The 21149-nt window shown below is 40.8% G+C and overlaps 1 protein-coding gene and 1 long non-coding RNA gene across 8 annotated transcripts in view; both read left to right on the top strand.

Annotated features, from left to right (window-relative positions):
• Nucleotides 1-18090, top strand: part of FRMD4A (FERM domain containing 4A) — a 580110-nt gene extending 562020 nt beyond the window's left edge. For 5 of the 7 annotated variants that reach the window (XM_082254218.1, XM_082254217.1, XM_082254213.1 and 2 more), the window contains exons 22-23: nt 9304-9400; nt 17121-18090. In XM_082254218.1, coding sequence (XP_082110344.1) covers nt 9304-9400; nt 17121-17220 — 197 coding nt within the window. In that variant the 3' untranslated portion in view covers nt 17221-18090. Of the gene's footprint in view, nt 1-9303; nt 9401-12693; nt 12766-17120 lie in introns of all 7 variants that reach the window. The other 2 variants (XM_082254215.1, XM_082254216.1) reach the window with 1 other exon arrangement.
• Nucleotides 18091-18217: 127 nt separating this feature from the next.
• Nucleotides 18218-18907, top strand: LOC309552404. The gene is made up of 2 exons (XR_014225137.1): nt 18218-18263; nt 18406-18907. It is a non-coding gene; the product is annotated as an uncharacterized lncRNA (long non-coding RNA).
• Nucleotides 18908-21149: the final 2242 nt, after the last annotated feature.

The raw sequence follows: 21149 nt of genomic DNA, 5'->3' as shown, positions 1-21149 counted from the left end.
AAAAAACCTTCTGGTTTGTGTTTTTGATTGGAGTTTACTGGCAGAAAAAACACAACTCTCCTAAGCTCGTCTAAACTCTGTACAAAAAATGCTCTATATGAGCGTTTTTTCCTGCCAGGAGAACTGTCGTTTTTTAAGCCCAGTGTGCATGGAACTTAAGACTGGGATGCCATTAAAGTTCATGCATGTCAAGGCAGGTGTTCCAATACTTTTGGTAACATAGTGTATGTTAGATGGTTACCTACTGCAGAGAGGTAACCCCAATTAAAATTGCTTAAAGATAATTCATTTTACTAATTTTACTACTTTTTTTTTCTTTTTTTGGATAGAGTATGATGGAATTTGTGTTGCTGTCTGTGGCCTCTTTGAGGACATTTTTGTCCATTTCCTATACTGTGACACTCTTATACCTAGGGCAGGAAGCAAGAAAAATCAAAACCAGAATATCATATAGCAATAAACTGTATTATTGCTCTTATAACTGGACAGATTTTCCCTCATTTCCTGCATCAGTGAAAATGTTGTCATTTGGACATAAAGAATAATAAAATCTCTAAAAGAGGCAAGAGATTTGAGCTTTAAATGAGACACGTGCGCTAGGCCATTGTGTCTCCATCCCAGTATGCAATTGAAAAAAGAAAAGGGAGATGGGACTTTAAGAGCCGGTTCACACTGGGGCGACTTGTCAGGCGACCTGGTCGCCTGACAAGTCGCCTGCCATAGATTAGCACAGGACCCGTTCTAATAGGAGCGACACAAGTCGCTCCGACTTAGAAAAAGGGTCCTGAGCTACTTTGGGGTGACCTGGAGCGACCTGCATTGACTTCAATGATATGAAGTCCGTGCATGCCGCTCCAAGGTCGCGGTGCGAGCTGCGCACCTCGACTTCACAGGTCGCCCGGCAAAGTCGGGTCGCGCCTATGTGAACCGGCTCTAAATGAGTGCGGAGAATGCAGTTGACATATAGTAAATACATTAGATATATACCGAATGTGTACACAAGTAGAATCATAACGCAATATGATGTAGAGAATGGTAATGTAATTTTTATTCTCATCAACAAATAGATAATTCATGATTACAGTATTATAAAACAAATATTACATGATTACAATGTTGCATCCGTATAGTAAAAACCTGTTCATATTGGTTCAACTAGGTCACACCACACTAAAACATGTGGGTGTAGGGTTAGGAGCTGATTTATAATGTATCTCAATAAACAGTTAAAATGTCAATACAAAAATTGGAGAAAATTCATTATCCCAAAGTGGTCTTCTATGGACTCACTCCCCTAGACCCAACGGACGCAAGGGAGGGGGTGTCGGGATCCTTCTAGCCCCACATAGCTCCTTTCAAGTACTTCAGCTGCCTCCCTCTCTGTCACTCTCCTCATTTGAGGTACACTGCATTCGTCTTTTCTCCCCTGTCTCTCTAAGGATAGCTGTGATCTACCGCCCCCCTGGACCAGTATCAACCTTTCTTGATGACTTCTCCGCCTGGCTACCCTACTTTCTCTCTTCTGAAATCCCCACAATCATTCTCGGCGACTTCAACATCCCTGTTAATACTAACACTCCTACCACTTCCAAACTTCTCAATCTAACCTCCTCCTTTGACCTGAAGCAATGGATACACGCTTCTACTCACTCTGAAGGCAATATCCTTGACCTTGTTTTCTCCCACCTATGCACCCCGCACAACCTTTCCAACAATCCTTTCCCTCTCTCTGATCACTACCTTATTAGTTTCACTCTCTCCCTCTACTCCACCTCCTCTCCCTCCAGCTACCGTACAGTTACCCGCAGAAACCTACGCCATCTCAACCCTTCTCTTCTCTACTCAGCTACCGGCCACCTCTATGACAATATTGCACCCCTGTCCTGCACCAACCTAGCCACTTCTGTCTACAACACTTCACTCTTAGCCTCCCTGAACACATTGGCCCCCCTCACCACACACCGAATCAGGCCCCGACCCCTCCAACCTTGGCAAACCGATAACACTAGAAGTCTGAAAAAGCATAGCCGTGCTCTTGAGCGCCTATGGCGTAAGACTCGGTCTCAGAAGGATTTCAACCAATATAAATCCGCCCTCCAAAAATACAATTCCAGTCTCCACACTGCCAAACAGACCTATTTTATGACTCTCATTAACAGCCTGTCATCACGCCCCCGGCAACTATTCGCTACCTTTAACTCTCTACTCCGTCTTCCACTACCCCCTCCCACTGACTCACTCACTGCCCAGGAGATTGCCAACCACTTCAAACAGAAGATTGACACAATTCGTAAGGAGATCGTTGCTGTTCAGATACCTTCCTCCATGCCTTATGCTTCACGCCCACAAGTGCGATCATTACTTCCCTCATTCAACCCCGCCACTACAGACGAGGTTCCTAACTACTTGCTAACGTCCACTTAATGACCTGCCCTCTGGATCCTGTTCCCTCGCAAATGCTACGTTCACCTTCTGGCCCTATTCTACACTCTCTAACCCACATCTTCAATCTCTCCATCTCTTCTGGCATCTTCCCCAACTCTCTAAAACATGCACTAGTCAGCCCCATACTTAAAAAACCCTCACTGGACCCAACCAATCTGAACAACCTACGCCCTATTTCCTTGCTCCCCTTTTCATCCAAACTCCTCGAACGTCTAGTCTACAACCGACTGTGAGACCAACTTGCCGAGAATAGCCTCCTTGATCCTCTTCAGTCTGGATTTCGGCCTCAACACTCCACTGAAACTGCACTCCTAAAGCTGACAAACGATCTGCTAACGGCCAAAACCAATGGACACTATTCTGTACTCCTACTTCTGGACCTTTCTGCTGCCTTTGATACGGTTGACCATCCCCTCCTCCTCAAAAAACTCCATGCCTTTGGTCTCCGTGACTATACTCTTCACCTGGTTATCTTCTTACTTATCTAACCGCACCTTCAGCGTTACCTACAATTCTACTTCCTCCTCTCCTCTTCCCTTCTCTGTTGGAGTCCCCCAAGGCTCTGTTCTTGGACCCCTCCTATTTTCAATCTACACCTCCTCTCTAGGTCAGTTGATAGCCTCCCACGGCTTCCAATACCACCTCTACGCTGACGATACCCAAATCTACCTATCCACTCCTCAGCTCTCTCCCTCAGTCTCCTCACGCATCACTAATTTACTATCAGATATATCGGTCTGGATGTCTCACCACTTCCTCAAACTAAATCGATCCAAAAACTGAGCTTATAATTTTTCCTCCACCGCGTGCCCCTTCCCCTGATTTCTCCGTCAATATCATCGGCATTACCATCAGCCCATCCCCACATGCCAAGGTCTTAGGTGTTGTCCTGGACTCTGAACTCTCCTTCAAACCCCACATCCAATCGCTGTCCAAATCTTGCCGCCTCAGCCTCCGCAACATCTCCAAAATACACCCCTTTCTAACCAAAGACACAACAAAACTCCTAGTTCACTCCCTGGTCATCTCGCGCCTCGACTACTGCAATTCCCTTCTCATTGGCTTACCTCTACACAGGCTATCCCCCCTTCAATCCATCATGAATGCTGCCGCCAGACTCATCCACCTCACCAATCGCTCAGTGTCCGCCGCTCCTCTCTGTCAAGCCCTCCGCTGGCTTCCGCTCACCCAACGAATTAAATTCAAAATACTTACAACATCTTACAAAGCAATCCACAGCCTAGCCCCCAGCTACATCACCAGCCTCATCTCAAAATACCAACCTAATCGCTCTCTTTGTTCTTCTCAAAACCTCCTGCTCTCTAGCTCACTCATCACCTCCTCCCATGCTCGCCTCCAGGACTTTTCCAGAGCCTCTCCAATCCTATGGAACTCCTTACCCTTATCTGTCCGATTATCCCCCACTCTATTAGCTTTTAGGCGATCTCTGAAAACCCTCCTCTTCAGAGAAGCCTATCCTACCAACCCCTAACAAATGTACCTCCTTTTTCTCCATCAACCCATCCCCCACAGTTATTGCCTTTTGTTTCACTTGACCCTCCCTTCTAGATTGTAAGCTCTAACGAGCAGGGCCCTCTAGTTCCTCCTGTTTTGAACTGTATTGTAACTGTATTGTCTTCCTTCACATTGTAAAGCGCTGCGCAAACTGTTGGCGCTATATAAATCCTGTATAATAATAATAATAATAATACAAAAATTGGAGAAAATTCATATAAAAGATCAAACTTGGAAAGGCACGGTTAGAATATAGAATTGCAAAAATGTTGTCATTTGGACAGAAAGTATAAAATAAAAAAATCTCCCTAACAATAAAGAGCCTTTCCTCTCCCAATCAAGAATGAAGGTTTTGGCTGGGCTTCAACTTGGATAGTGGGTTTGTATGATGTGCAAATAATTGATCCAATATTTTTCTGCCTAAACTTGCCGCTGTTAGGATTTGTAAAAATTCCCACCATGATGTGCTGATAAGTAGATTTAGAAGCCAGTGAAGTGCAAATTATCTGACGGTTTGATCGTTGTAGTAAACAGTCAGATTATGTCTAATGATAGTGTGAGGCTTTAGGGCACTACATAAACCCTTAGCTTTAACTATCATTTTATATAAAATAAAAAAAATACCTGAACTGAACTTCTGTTATATTTTATTAAACCAGGCCTAGATGTTGTTTGATACTTTCTGCCATTAGGAAGAATTTCATCAGCATATTAAATTTCTGTAAAATGAAAGCTCCTGTGGTGCTTTTCTTTCTGTGGCCTTTCAAAGATTGCCTAGAGGCAGCACATGAATATTAACGAAGTCTGAATTGTAACACAAAACTTTATAGGTATTGTCTCCATGGCAACTCTTGTGTCAGGTCATTCCTGTGCTTTGTCCGGCTGAACGGCTCCGGGGATGCATTGGACAGAGTGTGTAGAATGTGGGAGTCATGTGATAAGCATGGTGTGGGCTTATTACACGTTGATGAGAAACTCCACTCTTCTTTGCATCGTGTGATCCTTCAAAATACATTGTCGTAGGTTTACCACCTTCAGTTTAATATTTCATTAATACATTACCTGTTTGTTTTTCTGTGCTTTTCTAACCAGGTTTGCATCTCTCTCTCATCATATATTATCTAATTCACAGAGCTGATTTGTTCAGAAGTAACCCATGGGATTGTAGGTCGCACCATCACACAAAATGTTATTCTAAAACACTATATAAAATAACCACACATCAAGAATGGTATTCAAATGGCCGCGGCACCTTTCTTGGTATTAAAATCAATTCTTTAAACTTTATTAAAAGCAAAAATAAACGAATAAATATATCTATTACAACTTAAAATATTAAAACCTTTAATAATGACTCATTTAATAAAATGTAATAGAACTCGAGCAATAAAACATGAATTAATTTAAGCAAAGTCCCCCCCTTGATCCAAGGGTGACAAAACCACATAAGAGGTGCCACGACAGGGTGGGGGGGAGCGGAGCTCCCCAAGCCAATTCAAGACAACTGAGAAAGGGTCAGTCATGAGGGTGTTTAATAAGCCGAACATTCCCAAAGCGCACAACTACCCGTGACCCACGTCTCTAGGATTTAAAGCTACATATACCTAAAAATGTTTTTTATTTTTTTAATATTATTTAAAATACATTTTAACTTGTGGCGACCACACTCCCATGCTGTGGGCCCTTGAGTTGTGCCCACTTAACATTCTTACAAGTTTTCCTCCATGTACTTTGTGCTACCTGCTCCCCTCCCCGCATGGCAAATCTGACAATAGCTTGGAAGGAGATGGATCTATCGTAACTGCAGCTTATCTTGGCTCAGACCACTTTCCTGAAAGGAAACCAGAGGTAGAGGGGGCATGCTAGCCGCTGCATTCCTCTTGCCACAGTTTGTCTCAGCCGAACTTCTAAACCGAGACCAGATGCAGTTATGATGAGTCCATCTCCTTCCAAGCTGTTATTGGACTTGACAGGGAGTGGGGGGACAGGTCAGACTTTATACCTAGACTTAAGAACCCACTGTAGCTACATAGGACAAAGCACTGCATATACTTTACCCATGGCGGAAAATGTAACAAGGAATGATGTAAAAAAATTGTAATGATAGTTCTTTAAAGTGGAACTTCACTCTCTCAATTAACATTGCCTATTTTGAATCCTCATGCTGCTAGTATTAGTAAATAGATAAAATGAAAACATGGACGAATGAGGGAGTTTGATCTGAACATTAAAAATTAATTAAATAGCGCTTTTAGTTTGACACAGTGTAGTTCAGCTATAATAACGAAATGCTTGGACAGTGTCTGTATGCCAATGATTTTTATTTTTTTAAATCTTAATTACAAATAATTAGCTTGTGCAATTGCTGTCTACAGATCTTGGTGGTATCAAATATCTAATTGCCCTGGGCATATTCAAAATGTATCAGTGCATATGGCCTACTGCCCGTATGGATCAAATTTGCCCTTCACTGTGGATTGGCAAAAATTGCAAATTGGGTCTCCTGTGGCCAAAGAGGCAAAGTTTTGCAGAGTGCAATCTATTTCTGTATTGCCAGCTTTAGCCATAAAGATGCAGTAACAGATGGACCTGGCAGCTGATAGTAGTCAAAACCATCAGTGTGTTGGATATCCCTACCTTTTTCTTGAAATGCAAAAACAAAAATGGCTATAGCCATAATTGCAGTAATATTAAAGTCTAAAGTTTTTAACATTAATGCATTCTTCCTTCCTGGCCTCACAAGCTTTGCTGAGAACATCGGGAGCTATAAGCTCCTGCTGCTGTTAGTCAAAACTAGTGAACAGAGAGTGAGGGGCGGGACCGAGCTGAACTGTGTGCTTCTATGGATACACACACCTTGGCTCAGGATCGAGCACGCACGTCTGCCCCCATATCAAGCAGCTTGTTATGGGAGCAGACACAGAAGGAGGAAGAGAAGAGATCGCCAGTTGGGGACCCTAGAAGAGGAGATAAGGCTCTGTGCAATGCCTTTGGACAGAACAGGTAGGTATAAACCTGTTTATTATTTTAATTAAAAAAAAAATTAGACTTTACAATCACTTATGTTAAGTTTAAAGTAAATCTTCAAGTTCATGATAAAAATAAATGCTGATAGAACTTTCTCAGTTAGATGCCTATTCTCAAACTCCTTTCCATCTTTCTCTGAAATTAAGAAAGGCTAAGATGGAGATGAAGTTACTACGAGAAGGCGCCCTGTGATGTAATATTCAGAATGCACTACAAATCTCAGCAATGCTTGTAGCCTGAAGTTAACTGAAGCTCGTGGCCCCAGTCCAGAATGCACTTTACAATCCGCCCACAGTCCACTCCCTTGATGACTGCACTGTACTTGAACATGGAAGCAGTCAGTCCAACAACAAATAGTTAACCAAATACTGCAGTCATCATTTAATGAATGAGGTGGAACTATTCTCTGTATTTAAGCCTATGATGGATAGTTTTCGATGTGTCCATTAGGATATTTTATGTTTGATGCTAGTATTCCAGATGTGCCCTTTTACCTTAAAGAGAGCGTATGTTTCCTGTAAGGAAATTGCTCTTTAAGATCACTGGGAAACTAGTGCAAGCTATGTGTAAACTTAGACATATGGGTCACAGTCTTAATTAGGAGAATGCATTATAAATTAGATATGAATCAGTTTGGAATTTTCAGTTACAATTCTATGTATCAAAATGTAGCAAAGTGCATTGCCCTGCAGAGGAAGGTGACATTCCTTTTGTTTTCAGTCTTGACGCCAACAGCTTACAACAGGATATATCATAATAGGAAGTATTTTACCAGAAGAGCAATAAAAAATCATACTTTGGAATGGCAAGACCACCATGTAGAACATCCACACAGCATACTAAGGCTTATGTACAAAGAACAGAGAAAAGGAAATGTCAGAAGATTACATGAAAAGTGAGATGTGTGTTCCTAGTTGTACATTGTGCAGACTGGGGAAGCACTAAAATGGCAACGCAGACTTTCAGTGCTATGCCTTCTCATAATTCTGGCTGTTCTTTCCACTATGGATTCTAGGATTCTGAATTGCAGATGATCAGGGCTTTTTTTCAGCAGAAATGCGGAGAAACGCAGTTCTGGCACCTCTTTTACTAAATGTATGCAATGGGTGCTGGGGTGTGCTGAAGGGCCTACTGATGCTGGCTGCTGGGGATCTGTTGTAGCTGGAGGGGATCCATTGTTGTGTGGAGGGAGTCTATTGTTGCTTTGGAAGCCTTTTGTTATTGGTGAAGGATCTATTGTTAGTGGGGTGGGTCCTATGTTGCTGGGGGGGGGGTCAGTTGTTGCTAGGAGAGGTCTACTGTTGATGCTGGCTGTGGGGAGATTTGTTGTTGCTGTCGGGGGTCTATTGTTGTTCTGGGGGATTTTTTGTTGTGGGTGGTCATTTTTTTTTTTTTTTTTGGGGGGGGGGGGGGGGATATATTGTTGATGTAGAGTCTATTATTGTTGCTGGCTGCATACAAATTACTTGCCACAAAAAAGTTATACTAGCTTCTGTATTCTCCATAAAGGGCAGTACTGGAAAATGGGCAAGGAGTGGAACCAAAGAACATTCCTCGGAGGTGGGTAGGGGGTGGAGAAAAGAGTTCCTGCATCTATTCTTGATAGATGATGCTTCCCTGCAATGCATCATTTCTACAGAGATGAATAAAGGTTTACCTACAGCCTAAGACCCCCCCCCCCTCATTTATAACAGAGGATAACTTTTTATACTGGACACCAAAGTGTGTTTACTCCACATTGCCCTTGCATTTATCATATCCTATTCAGAAAATGTAGGTCACTGTGTGAAGCTTTTATTGTCCCAGGGGATATTCTCTGCATGATGTTGCAGAGAACACTCTGTGATTGGTGGAGTGGCTAATCACATGATTTTTCAGCACCATTATGGCTGCTATTGTAAGGTCGCCATGTCGTTGCTTTATAACAGGGCACCTTAAGGTTCTTTTGTAAAAGCTACAGAACATGTTGATGTCAAACTAATAAAGACTGTAAAAGCAATTTATTGGAAGGAGTCAAAAGAAATAATCACATATACTATATTTTTTCCTTCAATCTATATTAATATAGAACCTACCATGCATGTGTGTATGGGAAAATGCATGTTAGAACTTATACTGCAACCAAAAGTATCATTGTGTTACTAAGTGGCTGAGCGTTCTTTATATGACTGTCTGCACTAACCTTGGATTTGCTTCCCAGATCAAAGCTTTCCTTAATGTGACTTATGTTGAATGGAATGTGATTGTTCGACTATATCTGCTTTCATTAGCTGCATAGTCTGACCTCCTAACTTTTTGTTTGTGCTTCTATCCCAGCTGCCTTACCCCATGGTCAAAGAAGTTCAACGCCTTGTAGTGATCTAACAGCCACACCTCCTAGCAGCCCTCACCACATTTTAACCTGGCAGACTGGGTAAGTCTTTTATGCCTAATAGATCATTAGCATTCACACTTAACTACCTGCCTTTTCATTAAAGGGAATGGCTGGAGCATTTCATACCATTCTTATTTGTCAGACAATGACATCATGGGGTGTGTAAACAGACCTCCTAAGTGGCTGGAATGAAAGGAATGTGGATAGGGGATCCTTATTAAAGTAATCCTGCGAGGAAGGAATTGTGGCAGCTGCCATATCAGACTTGTTTTTTTAAATGTGCAAACTCAGGCTTTTCATCGTGATCATGGCTTCAGTACCTAGTATGTAAGTCACTGACCTGGCACAAGTTTGCAGCCAGGAAATCTGAAAACTCCAAACTCATTAAGCTGAGTTAGGAGTTTTATGTCTATGTTTTCAGTTAAAATGTTGTCCATGTAATGCTAGCCAGTGCTTCCGAAGACTTGTCCTGGGTATCGCTATATCCGTTCACTTCTGTAATAGAGTGCCCTGGTAACCCCCATAAGCTTGGGGCTCTCTGTTATGCGAATAGCACTTGTGGTTAAGTTTGGCCTCTCCTTGTCCTGCCTGTCTCTCATATTACTGTTGGCCAGTGAACCCCTCATCATATTGATGAACAAGGCATGGGGTGTGGGGTTTTGGGGGGGGGGGGGGGTCAGAGAGATTGGGAACAGGGCTGGGATTATTTACAATGATAGATGGCTGCTGTCTACATAAAAGAACACCCTGTGTTTTGGGACTCCTGGGGTGGTCTGCAAGACAACTAAACCAATGTGAAAGCTTGCTACAGTATATCATGGACATGGCAGTACTAATATGATCAATTCTACAGATTTGCTGTACTACATAATGGGGGACATTCATCATTTCTGTTGTACAGCAAGACGATGCTAAACAGTAACAAAGAGGCAGATTCTGCAACAGGTTTACTTTAAGAACTCAGCTTCAACTATAGCTTCCTCCTTCTTCTGCTCTAAAGTAGCTCTGAAACAGGACTAAACCTGCCCTTTACTTTTGCATTTGTTTGAAAGGAAAGTCTTCCTATGCTAAATGTGTCACATACCCTTCTAAATCTATCACAGTTTGCTGCTCACAATCCCAGAAACAAGATTTACAAATATGCATGAAATTGTTGCAAATATTTTGCTAAATGAGAGGCAGTCAGATTTGTGTTTAATCAAGTCCCTAATTTACAATTAAATTTTGCATTTCTGGTGACCTGTTTTTTTCTTCCCACGCGCTAATATAAATGTTTGTTCCATTGTCCTGAGAAGAGCTGATGTGTACTTTACATACAAGAGAAAGCTGCTGTGTATTAGTAGACATTACTGCAGATTTAAATGCATTGCTTTAAGGAGAGGTTTGGGGTGTAAAAAAGAAAAAAAAGAAAAAAGCAAAACATACATACTTACCTCTATGCTGTAGCATCGTCGGTGTGATGCTGCAGCTGTAAAACAGAGAACTGTTCAATCAGGTGACCACTGATCACTCTTGGTGTGCGGAGAGCAGTGACTGTCAGTCACCGCTCTCTACTCTGCCCATCCAGTTCTCACTGGCGTGCCAACCAGGAGAGGGGGCAAGAGAACTGGCTTAAGCTCTCAGTCACACGCTGAGAGCTGGAGCCAGCTTATAATCAGGCAGCTGAGTGGATCCCAACAATATGGTCGGGGTACTTCCAGAACCTAGTGCAGCTCTGTGACGTTAGCTGCTATAAGTTGACTCTGGGTCACAGGAGAGCAAAAGTGAGTATACTTCTGTGACCCACAAAGAAAGTATGGCATAAAAAGTTCTGATCATACTTTTAACCGGTTGCCGACCGCCGCACGACTATATACTGCGGCGGTCAGCCCCGGCCAGGCAGAGTGACGTACGTCACTCGCCTGTCACTGACTTGAGAGCCAATTGCGGGCGGGCGGGCGCGCGCCCGCCGAGGCTCATTCACTGACAAGTCAGTGCGTGTGACCGGCGGACCCGATGTCCGCCGGTCACACTACGATCACTCCGGTGAAGGGAGAAAGGCGGAGCGGTTTATGTAAACAAGCCGCCCGTCATTCTCCCTGGTGTAAAAATGAAGATCAGACGGTCCTACTATGTAGGACCGTTGATCTCTGTTTTTACACCAATAGCCATGTCCCTATACAGTTAGAATCACGCCCCTAGGACACACTTAACCCCTCCCTCTCCAATACAGTTAACCCCTTCCCTGCCAGTGTCATTTTTACAGTAACAGTGCATATGTATAGCACTGATTACTGCAGTAATGTCACTGGTAACCCCAAAAGTGTCAAAAATGTCAGTCAAGGGTCCGATCTGTCCGCCTCAATGTCGCAGTACCGGAAAAGAAATCACAGATCGCCGCCATTACGCGTTAAAAAAAAACACCAAAAATGACAAAAATCTTTCCCTTTGTTAGTAAACGCAATAACTTTTGCGCAAACCAATCAAAATACGCTTTTTGCGATTTTTTTTACCAAACATATGTAGCATAAAACAAATTGGCCGAAAATGTTAAAAAATTTTGATTTTTACATTTTTTTGGGGGGGAATTTCATATAAAAAAATGTGAAAAACATTGTTATTTTTGCAAAATTGACGCTCTTTTTTTGTTTATAGCGCATGATCAAAAAATCGCACAGGTGATCAAATACCACCAAAAGAAAGCTCTGTTTGTGGGAAAAAAAGGACGTCAAATTCGTTTAGGTACAGCGTCGCACGACCGCGCAATTGTCCGTTAAAGTCACGCAGTAAAAAATCGCAAAAAACCCCTGGTCTTTTAGCAGCCAAATCCTCCGGGGCTTAAGTGGTTAAAAAAGAAGGAAGCTAAAAAAAAATATTTAAAGATTGCTAAATTTTTAAAAAGAAAGTCATCTGAAGCTTAAAAACCCCAGGAAAAAGCAAGGCACCCTAAATTCTGCAGTCGTCAAAAGTCCATCAGAATGTCAATAGCTCTATCCTGATAGCACCTCTTAGGGCAGGTACCTGATGACCTGCCATCTGCTTTATTGCCATGACTTGGAATCTCCATGCTTACAATGAAATTAGAGGATCAGATTTGGGTGTGTAATTGCCTTGCATGTGATCTCTGTCCAATTGCTTAAGTGTCACTTAAGAAATACTTGACCACAGTATAGGAGGTTGGAAAGTTTTTCATCTTTAAGCTTAGAGTCCTTTTTATTAAATTTCACTAAATACTAACCTATGTGCAATTCTACTGCTGGTCTTCTTCTTTTCCAAGCTGTTTTAACTTGTCACTAATAAACGTCTTCCTCACTGTATCTCTACTTTTCCTCCCACTGCTCTCCTCTGCTCAGAGATGAAACAGAAAACTCACCCACTTTGGATGGGTCTGAGTCTTCAAGTCACCAAAGTACTGATGAATAGAGGTATTGTATTCATTCTTATGACACATCCAAGTGACCCGGTCACATTGTGCATGGAAATTCATCTTCTATATCATTTATACCTCATTTGTGTAGATAATGTCCGTTTGTGGTTCAATGAACAATCCTAATGCCATAGAGCAGATTTTACTGCAAAATTAAATACTCTTGCTGGTTATACAGGGAAAGGCAAAATTACAGCTAGCTGTAAATATTTACAGGCATTCCATTGTTAAAGGCAGTGTGTGGTCTTTTCTGTCAGCTTGTTGTAAATCTTAGTAGTGGGTAATGATTCTTTGAAAACCTTTCTGTATATAGTTCTATATTTATATTTTATATGCAGGCTCTCTTTGCTGCTTTGCAGAGTTACACAAAGGTTGTATTTCTGACACTGCAAAAAATGAGGCAGCACACTGGAAACAATGCACTTTCTGTGCAGCTTATATCTTATTGTCAAACCGTATGTTTAGGCAAAATACAAAAAGTTATATGTAGTACATCTCTGCAGTATATACAAATGTTGCCCCTCATGTTGTTGTCCGACCGGGAAGAACTCTTTATCAGACAGAAGAGAAAAAAATTAGATAAATTCCTTGTTCTTTTTCAGGGCACATTTTACAGTACCACCCACCATCTAACTCCTATACTAGCTACCCTGTAAACGGAAGATGCATATACTTATCTATTCTCAAGGTACTCCCCAGCAGCCTGCTTCAGTAAAGATAGGAGAGCACCGAAAACGAATGAAATGCCTGTGTGGTGACATCACCTATAGGCATCTGTTGTCAGCTGTCGCTATTCTCCCCAGAGGCCGCTGCTGGGATCACGTGACCTGCCAATCACGTGACCTGACTGTACAGGAGAATAGGCATCTTCCTTCTACAGGGTAGTTGGTATAGGATATCACAAAAAGTGCAGCGCTAATGTTAAAAGTCCAATAGATCTAAAAAGATTGAATAAAAAACAAAGAAGCAAGTGCAAAGGGTACTTGAATAGAAGTCCAGGAAGAGCCACCACCAACACCAAACACACTGCCTCTTACCCCAGGATGTGGACCCCCTACACAGAAGGTCAAAAGAGCTTGACACTATTCTTTGGCAAACAGGACACAGGCACCATTCGATTCCCAAGGATCCTCAGGATATGGCAATAAATCCACTCCAAACTTCTCCAGAGGCTCATAGATAAAAGAGAGACATCTCATAGGGTAGTACATTCAAATAAAATAAAATAAATTTTATTCCAATGGTTGAACTTACATTTGACAGATTTTAAAATCACAGTTGTCTCCTGGAAACCGATTGTTTCCAACCTAAAAGATGGTGCCACGTGCAGGTGCGCGATGATGTCACACATCTAGTCTCCTGTCTACGCGTTTCATCAGCGATGGCATCATCAGTGGCGTGACTAGCGTTCAGCATTGAGCCATATATAAGACAGGTGGCCAGCCATTACACTGATTGGGTTCCACCGGTGGTAGGGAGGTTCTCAGTCCTCCCATACCACCACCTTGCGGTCCATAAACAGGAAGTGGACCCCACAGGCCAGAAAGTATTATGTAAACAGAGCTATCAATCCGTAACCAGGAAGTAGATCGCATCAGATTGATTGGTATAGGAGTTAAAGGGTTGATAGGGGCAGTTTTAAGTTTAGTTAGTTCTACTCCGGACTTATACTTTGAGTAACATTAACAGGTCTCATCCCTCCTTAAGCCTTTGACTGGACAGTGAAAAGAGAAGCAGCAGGGTGATGAGCTCATCTCACTGCTCTATCCTTATACCAAAATATTTATTTTTAGTATATGAGTTGACTGCCTCCGTGTGCTGCTTCTCCGACACTGAGGCTAAGCTCTACTGTATAGTTGTTTATCTATTTCTGTTGATTCTTCCTCTATATACATCAACATCCAGTCAGCTGTTAAGACAAATAAATTGCTGATTAAAAAGAACAAATCGCAGAAATTAATGTAACTGAAAGTACAACCTAGGAAATGTGACATTTTATTTCTAGCTGGTAAATATACATGATATTTATTAATGAAAACACTTTATTGAACCATTTGAAGCCAAACTAAACATTTATAATTTCCAATGTAATTTAACAACTAGGTAAAGGGGGGAAGATGAAATGAAATGGCCAACCAGCTCAGTCCATTTATAACTACCAAGGGAGGTGCAGGTCATTGCAAGCACATACATCATAATCCAGCAGTCAGGTGTTTAATAAAACCAGGGAGGTCCAATTTGCACACAACTGTAAATAACTGTATAAAGCCACACACCTGCTCATAATGCTTGAAAGAACACCAACACTGGGACGTTGACTAAACGGCTTATGAAGTTTACTCCATACTGTCTTTAAAGGTATACTAAAGCTGGCCATACCCTAGGCGATTTTTAAATGAACATTCATACAAGCATTCGATGACTTGAGGAATGTCATTCAAAAGTACTTTAAAATTAACTCTTAAAAGCAATTTCCTGAAAGAAAGCCACATACAATGTTCGAGAAAAATGTTTCTATTTTGCTTCTTCAAACTGTATTGTCACTGTGGTAAAAAACAAACAAACACTGATTTGACCCAAGTAACGATTAGAAAGTCAAACAAAGGTTTTTTTAATAATAATATTAATATGGAATTTTACAATGGCCACATTCACAAGAAGGGTAATTATATACCCAGAAGACCTCTCAGCCAACAAAAGTCTCATGTAAACATGCGTTTTTTGTCCTGCATTCGAGGTGCAATTGAAACACACATCCAATGCAATTCCTACTGACTCAATGTAGTGGTGTAGATGGCCTTCCAGAAGCTGCATTTGACCTGCTTTGGTCACAGCATGTTCCATTAAAGCACAGCTAAACTCTTTAAAATACATTTTGGGATTTTTTGAAGAAGACGCATGCAAAATCTTCCTTGTCAAAAAATGTCTTCTTTCCCATATGTAGTAAAGTGTATGCTTCTGACTCGTTCTGGGCATCTATAAGATGCTGAGAATGGACAAAGTAATTCCTGTGTACATGTGCAGGAGTTACCTCATCAATGGCTGCAGAGGATGCCTGAAAACCTGACCATAGCAGCAGAGGAGATGGTGACAATAGGAGTCAAAATCGCACAACACTGGAGAAGGGAACACTTGTAAGGCATGTGTGCCATAACTTGAAAATTTGCCAATTATGGCAGGAGCCCTCCAAGCAGGCAGCATTTTTTTCTCCCCTTTAAGGTGCAAATGAATTGCAGACTAGGAAGGTTAAACATAGCCTTTTCTTGTCTTGCTGTGTTTTTCATTTGCACTCCCACATTTGGGCAGAACTGCACATAAATGGAAAAAGCTGCTTATTACAAGAATACCGGTCTATATGAACCCTAAGACTACTGTTCATTTTGCATATTTGCATATATATATATATATATATGGATCTCCTAAAGGCACATGTCACTTTATGGACTTGCTATTCATTTTTGCTGATTTTTATGGACGGAGTTTGATTTTGTTAGGTTTTTAGCACATGTCACGTTATTCACAAGAATATTTTCTAATATAGTGAAGTCAGTTTATCATGTATATTCAAATTATATATATTTTAGCATATATTCATGTATGTATTTAGCAATTAATTTGGGTTACACACAGTCACCATTAAAGAGGAAGTAAACCCTCCCCAAAAAACAAAAAAAAAAAAACCCTGTAAGACAATGGCATAATGAGCTAGTATGCACCGCATACTAGTTCATTGTGAAATACTTACCTTAGAACGAAGCCCCCGCAGTGCCGCCTGCTCAGCGACAGGATGGCCGAAATGTTCAGCCGTCCTGCTTCTTGGTTCGCGTCCTCTGGCCAACTGATTGGCCGGAGGCGCGATTACATCACTCCCGCCATTCACGGCACAGGACTCTGAAGGAACGGCACGGGAGGGGGGGCGTTCCTTCAGAGCGCATGCGCTGATGAAATCATCAGCTGCATTAAAAGTAAATATCTCCTAAAGGGTGCAAGTTTAGGAGATATTTACAGTACCTATAGGTAAGCCTTATTATAGGCTTACCTATAGGTACAAGTTCCAAGAGAGGGTTTACAACCTCTTTAAGGCACACATTCAACAAGCAGCGCCACACCTATTTCTTCCCATATCAAACCCTACAGACTCCACCAACTGTGGTAGTTGGGATAGGGGCAGCAGCTTGAACGCATTTTAAATCATTTTACCCATAGCGCGGGACATTTCTTTTTATTGCTCTTTATTTTGACAGTCTAGCTGTGCATATGCCATCTAATAGAAGTGGGGTGGCTGTCTGTGATATATTTATTTGTATACTTGTCTTTGTACACTATAATCATTGCAGTTTGTATTTCTTCCAGGACCTACGATAGTTACTACCTAGATTCTGCTCTGTATTCTGAATTACCTGATGTCCAGTGGTATGGACAAGAAAAAGCCAAGCCTGGGACTTTAGTGTGACCCCTTTACCACAGCGCCATTCGGAGATCACCTCACTGCCTCTCATTTGCCTTACCCAGATGCACTATCATCCCACACCAGCTTCAGCTACAAGCACTTTTCATTTTGAAACCTGCGAGCGAGGAAACCAGTTCAAGCCCCATCTCTAAACGTACGGCTGTTCCCGGAGAACCACGTTGCTACTACTGACTATCACGTGCCTCCTGCTTTATGTATATTGAGAAACTGTGAAAGACTCTTACATACTCCACCGGAGTCCTTTTCTATTAGTCGGGAATAAAATCATCACTGTTTAATCACTAATATTATCTTTGTAAGGAAGTGAAACTAAATAACAATATCAAAGAGCTGATGTTTAGGCCAACAGAGCACTAGTAAAAACGAGCTTCTTTCTTTTTTAGTCGTTTGATTTATTTTCAGGGGATTCTGGTATTCTATATTTCCTAATTCAATTCTTATTTTTTTTAGGTATTAAAACTGGCTAATTGTCTATGAAATGTGGTCAGTTCAGTTCTAACCAAAGATAAATCAAGAAGGTTGCAAATTACTTGCTATCTAGATGTGACTCTTTAGAACCCGACATATAAAGTGAAATAATGGTTATGCCAACCCTATGGTGACTTTTAATGAAGAATGGGTGGTGTCTCTAGACAGACCAATTGCTGTATTCATTCAGAAAGTCTGGGGTAGCTGATGTCACTAACAGAGCTGCCTTTAGCAGTGTACAAGGCAGCAGGGGATTGTAGATCATCTTAAACCACTCATTTGCCACATTTGCTGCTATTGATGACATGGTAAACCTCTGTAGGTGTAAATCAGGTCTTGTGAGTTCCCTTCATTCTGATGTTCAGACCCACAATTTAAATTTGAAAACAAGAATAACAAGAATGGTAATACCAAATTTTACATTTTAAGAACTGATGCATAGCACTTGTTCAGTGGCAATCTTTCCTTATGCAGGGAGTTGCCGATGTGCATTCTTTCAAAATAATTCTCATTTACAAAGCCCTTTCAACTAAAGTCTAAACACAAACTATATAGCAGTGGTGGCAAACCTTGGCACCCCAGATGTTTTGGAACTACATTTCCCATGATGCCCATGCACTCTGAAGTGTAGTGAAGCATCATGGGAAATGTAGTTCCAAAACATCTGGGGTGCCAAGGTTCGCCATCACGGCTATATAGAATGTCCTGAGAGATTTTTTTATTTTTATTTCAAGACTGTGGGCTAGCAATCAATACAAAAGTGAAGACTAATGCAAACACAACAACTTATGGTCCAAATTCATCCACTACATAAGTCAGGCTTGTGCAATCTGGAGAAATTGAGATTCAAAAGGAGCAATTCAAAAGGAATCCAGGATCATTCGGGACAATGTTTCTTCATGCTCACTCTACAGAAAATTGCTGTAGAACTGCCTAAGTTTTAACCTGTATTGTAATGATGATTACACTTGCAAATCCACTATATTCCAACTACTCTTACCCAGATATACTGAATCTAATTATGAGAACAGCATGCCTGTAATAAGCTCCTGCTGACAATTTAAGGTAAACAGTTCTGGTAAACTTGTAATACTTGACTCTTTGCATAGCAGTTTGGTTAGCAAAAGCACTGTGGATTAACAAAGAACAATCGGCAGAATTACATGCAATGCTCAACAAGGTCATTACCCTAAAAAAACAACTTTTTTGTAAACCTAAAGAATGCACTAGAATACTAGCCAATCATAATTCCTCTAGAGGTCAATTTCACCGGTCTCACAGCTAGTTTGGGAACATTGTCAATGATTAATTAAAATGACCAGAGAACTTATTTTAAATAAAGGTATTAAAAATACTGCTCTAGTTTTTAGCTACATGTGTGGACCATCAAAATATTTTTACAGCCAACAAGTTATTAGTCACGGAAATCTAGAAAAGCTAAAAGTTGAATATACTACTCGAGTATCATGAACAGTCACAATGTACTGCACTAAAGTGTTTCACTGATCTGAGATTTTATACTACAAAACATATTGGTGCTGCCTTGTTCATTCAAAAAAAAAAAAATCACTTTTTTGACAGTGCTATCTACAGCTTTGCACAGTATTTTATTAGCAGCAAGGCATCAGAACTTTTGTTTATACAGCAAATTCTTTGTTGGAGATGCTGCCTTGTAAAGGCAAGGTTGACTTTAGTTAGAAGGAATTTAAACAAGAACCGATAGGGTACTGTCTACTCGTCAACAAACCTTGCTATAACAGGAGCTTATTATCCATTTCAAATAAGAAATATTTGAAAATATCAAAACTGGAGCAACCAGAATATGGAGCAGCTGTGCATGGCAACCAATCATCTTCTATTTTTCATTTGCAAAGCCAAAATGAACAAGCTGAAGATATAAACATTCATTGGCTGGTCCAGTTGTGATAAATCCCCCCTATTATCTTGTGGTCCAAACTAATAAACAAGGAATAATATATTTGTACCTTAAACTTTTCCTGAAATGTAGGCAAGATCCACAATGAATTGTACATTTTTTAAAGCACTGCTAGCAATTGCAGTGCAAAGAAAACAATATAAACTTTAAGGTGTAAACTTTTTTTCTAGTTTTGGATAGAGTGGAGAGGGATTAGAACACCTCTCAGGTTTTTTGTTGTTGTCTGTGTCCCCGTTTGGGAGATTCAGACTCTCTACAATATTTGTCCTGTTTACAATTATCATTGAAAGTAAAAGAAAATACAAAATTTGGGTCCCTAGAAAAGTGAAAGAGGAAAAGTAAGAATGAGGACACTAGTTCTGGTGACCTGGGAGGCCCCAAGGGTTTTCCTTAATTTGCCTCTCACTTCCTGTTTTGGCTATGGGACACGAAGCAAAGATAAATCACCCCAATGTGACACAGATGGAAAAAAAAAGGAGTTATTACTCTTCCTTACTCTATCCAAATGAAAAAATCTTCTACCTTCTATTATTACTCGTCCTTACTCTATCCAAATGAAAAAATCTTCTACCTTCTAGTTCTACTTTAATTACATAGAGGTCAAAAATACACAGGTGTCTTCAGCAGGCCAAAGGCTTATAAAAGGAGATTGATGTCTCTCCTTGTATTGTCTTTGGCCAGTTGTAGGGCCCCAGTCAAAGAGCTTTTGGTTGTGGTCAGAAGGAGGTCAAATGCACCTGTCAGTGAATTCTGCGTAAACTCATTGTCACAAGCCCAAAGCCAGTTGACACAAGCCCCTACCTGAATGCAGTTAGATATGTTGTGATATCAGTAATCCATTTCATCTTACCCTAAATTGCCTTGTGTAAAAGAGCAGTCAATGCTCTTAAGAAAGACTTATCACACAAAACTGAACTTTAGCATTAATGGTAAACTTCTGCTTGTCCTTCTGCATAGTTATTATACTACAGTGCATGTGACCATTCGGACACAGGAATGTGTGGTGCACTTCAGGTACCTCTGCAGCTCCAAAATCTTTTTTTAAGCAAACTATCTTCGCCAGTAAAGATTTTTTACTTTCTGGAATACACGTTAATTTGTATATCTACATAGATGATGGCAACACCACACACAAATATGAAAAGGTAAATATAAAAAATACCATGTGGCTCGAAAGAACACATATTATATACTGTGTTTATACAGGTATAGCTTTATTGTGCTAATTTTACAACTAAAAGGTCTACTTTCATTTAATAATGCTGAATAACTGCCAATCAACCTCTGTAATTACACATCTGGGAAAATGTGGCCATAAAATACAAAACTTGAGACATCGGAAATTATGCACATTTATGAAGTACTGTAAAACAGGTACTGTATCTCTATATTCAATTCATTTACCTTAATATTTCCTGCACTGAAAGCGGTATCTTAGTCTTAGATGAACTAAAATAATTTACTTGAAAATTGCCTTTGGATAATATTGATAGGAAACTTCAAGTAC

The sequence above is a fragment of the Pelophylax lessonae genome, assembly GCF_965119305.1.
Source record: "Pelophylax lessonae genome assembly, chromosome: 4".
NCBI classification, from domain to species: domain Eukaryota; kingdom Metazoa; phylum Chordata; class Amphibia; order Anura; family Ranidae; genus Pelophylax; species Pelophylax lessonae.
This window is presented reverse-complemented; position numbering and strand designations above follow the sequence as displayed.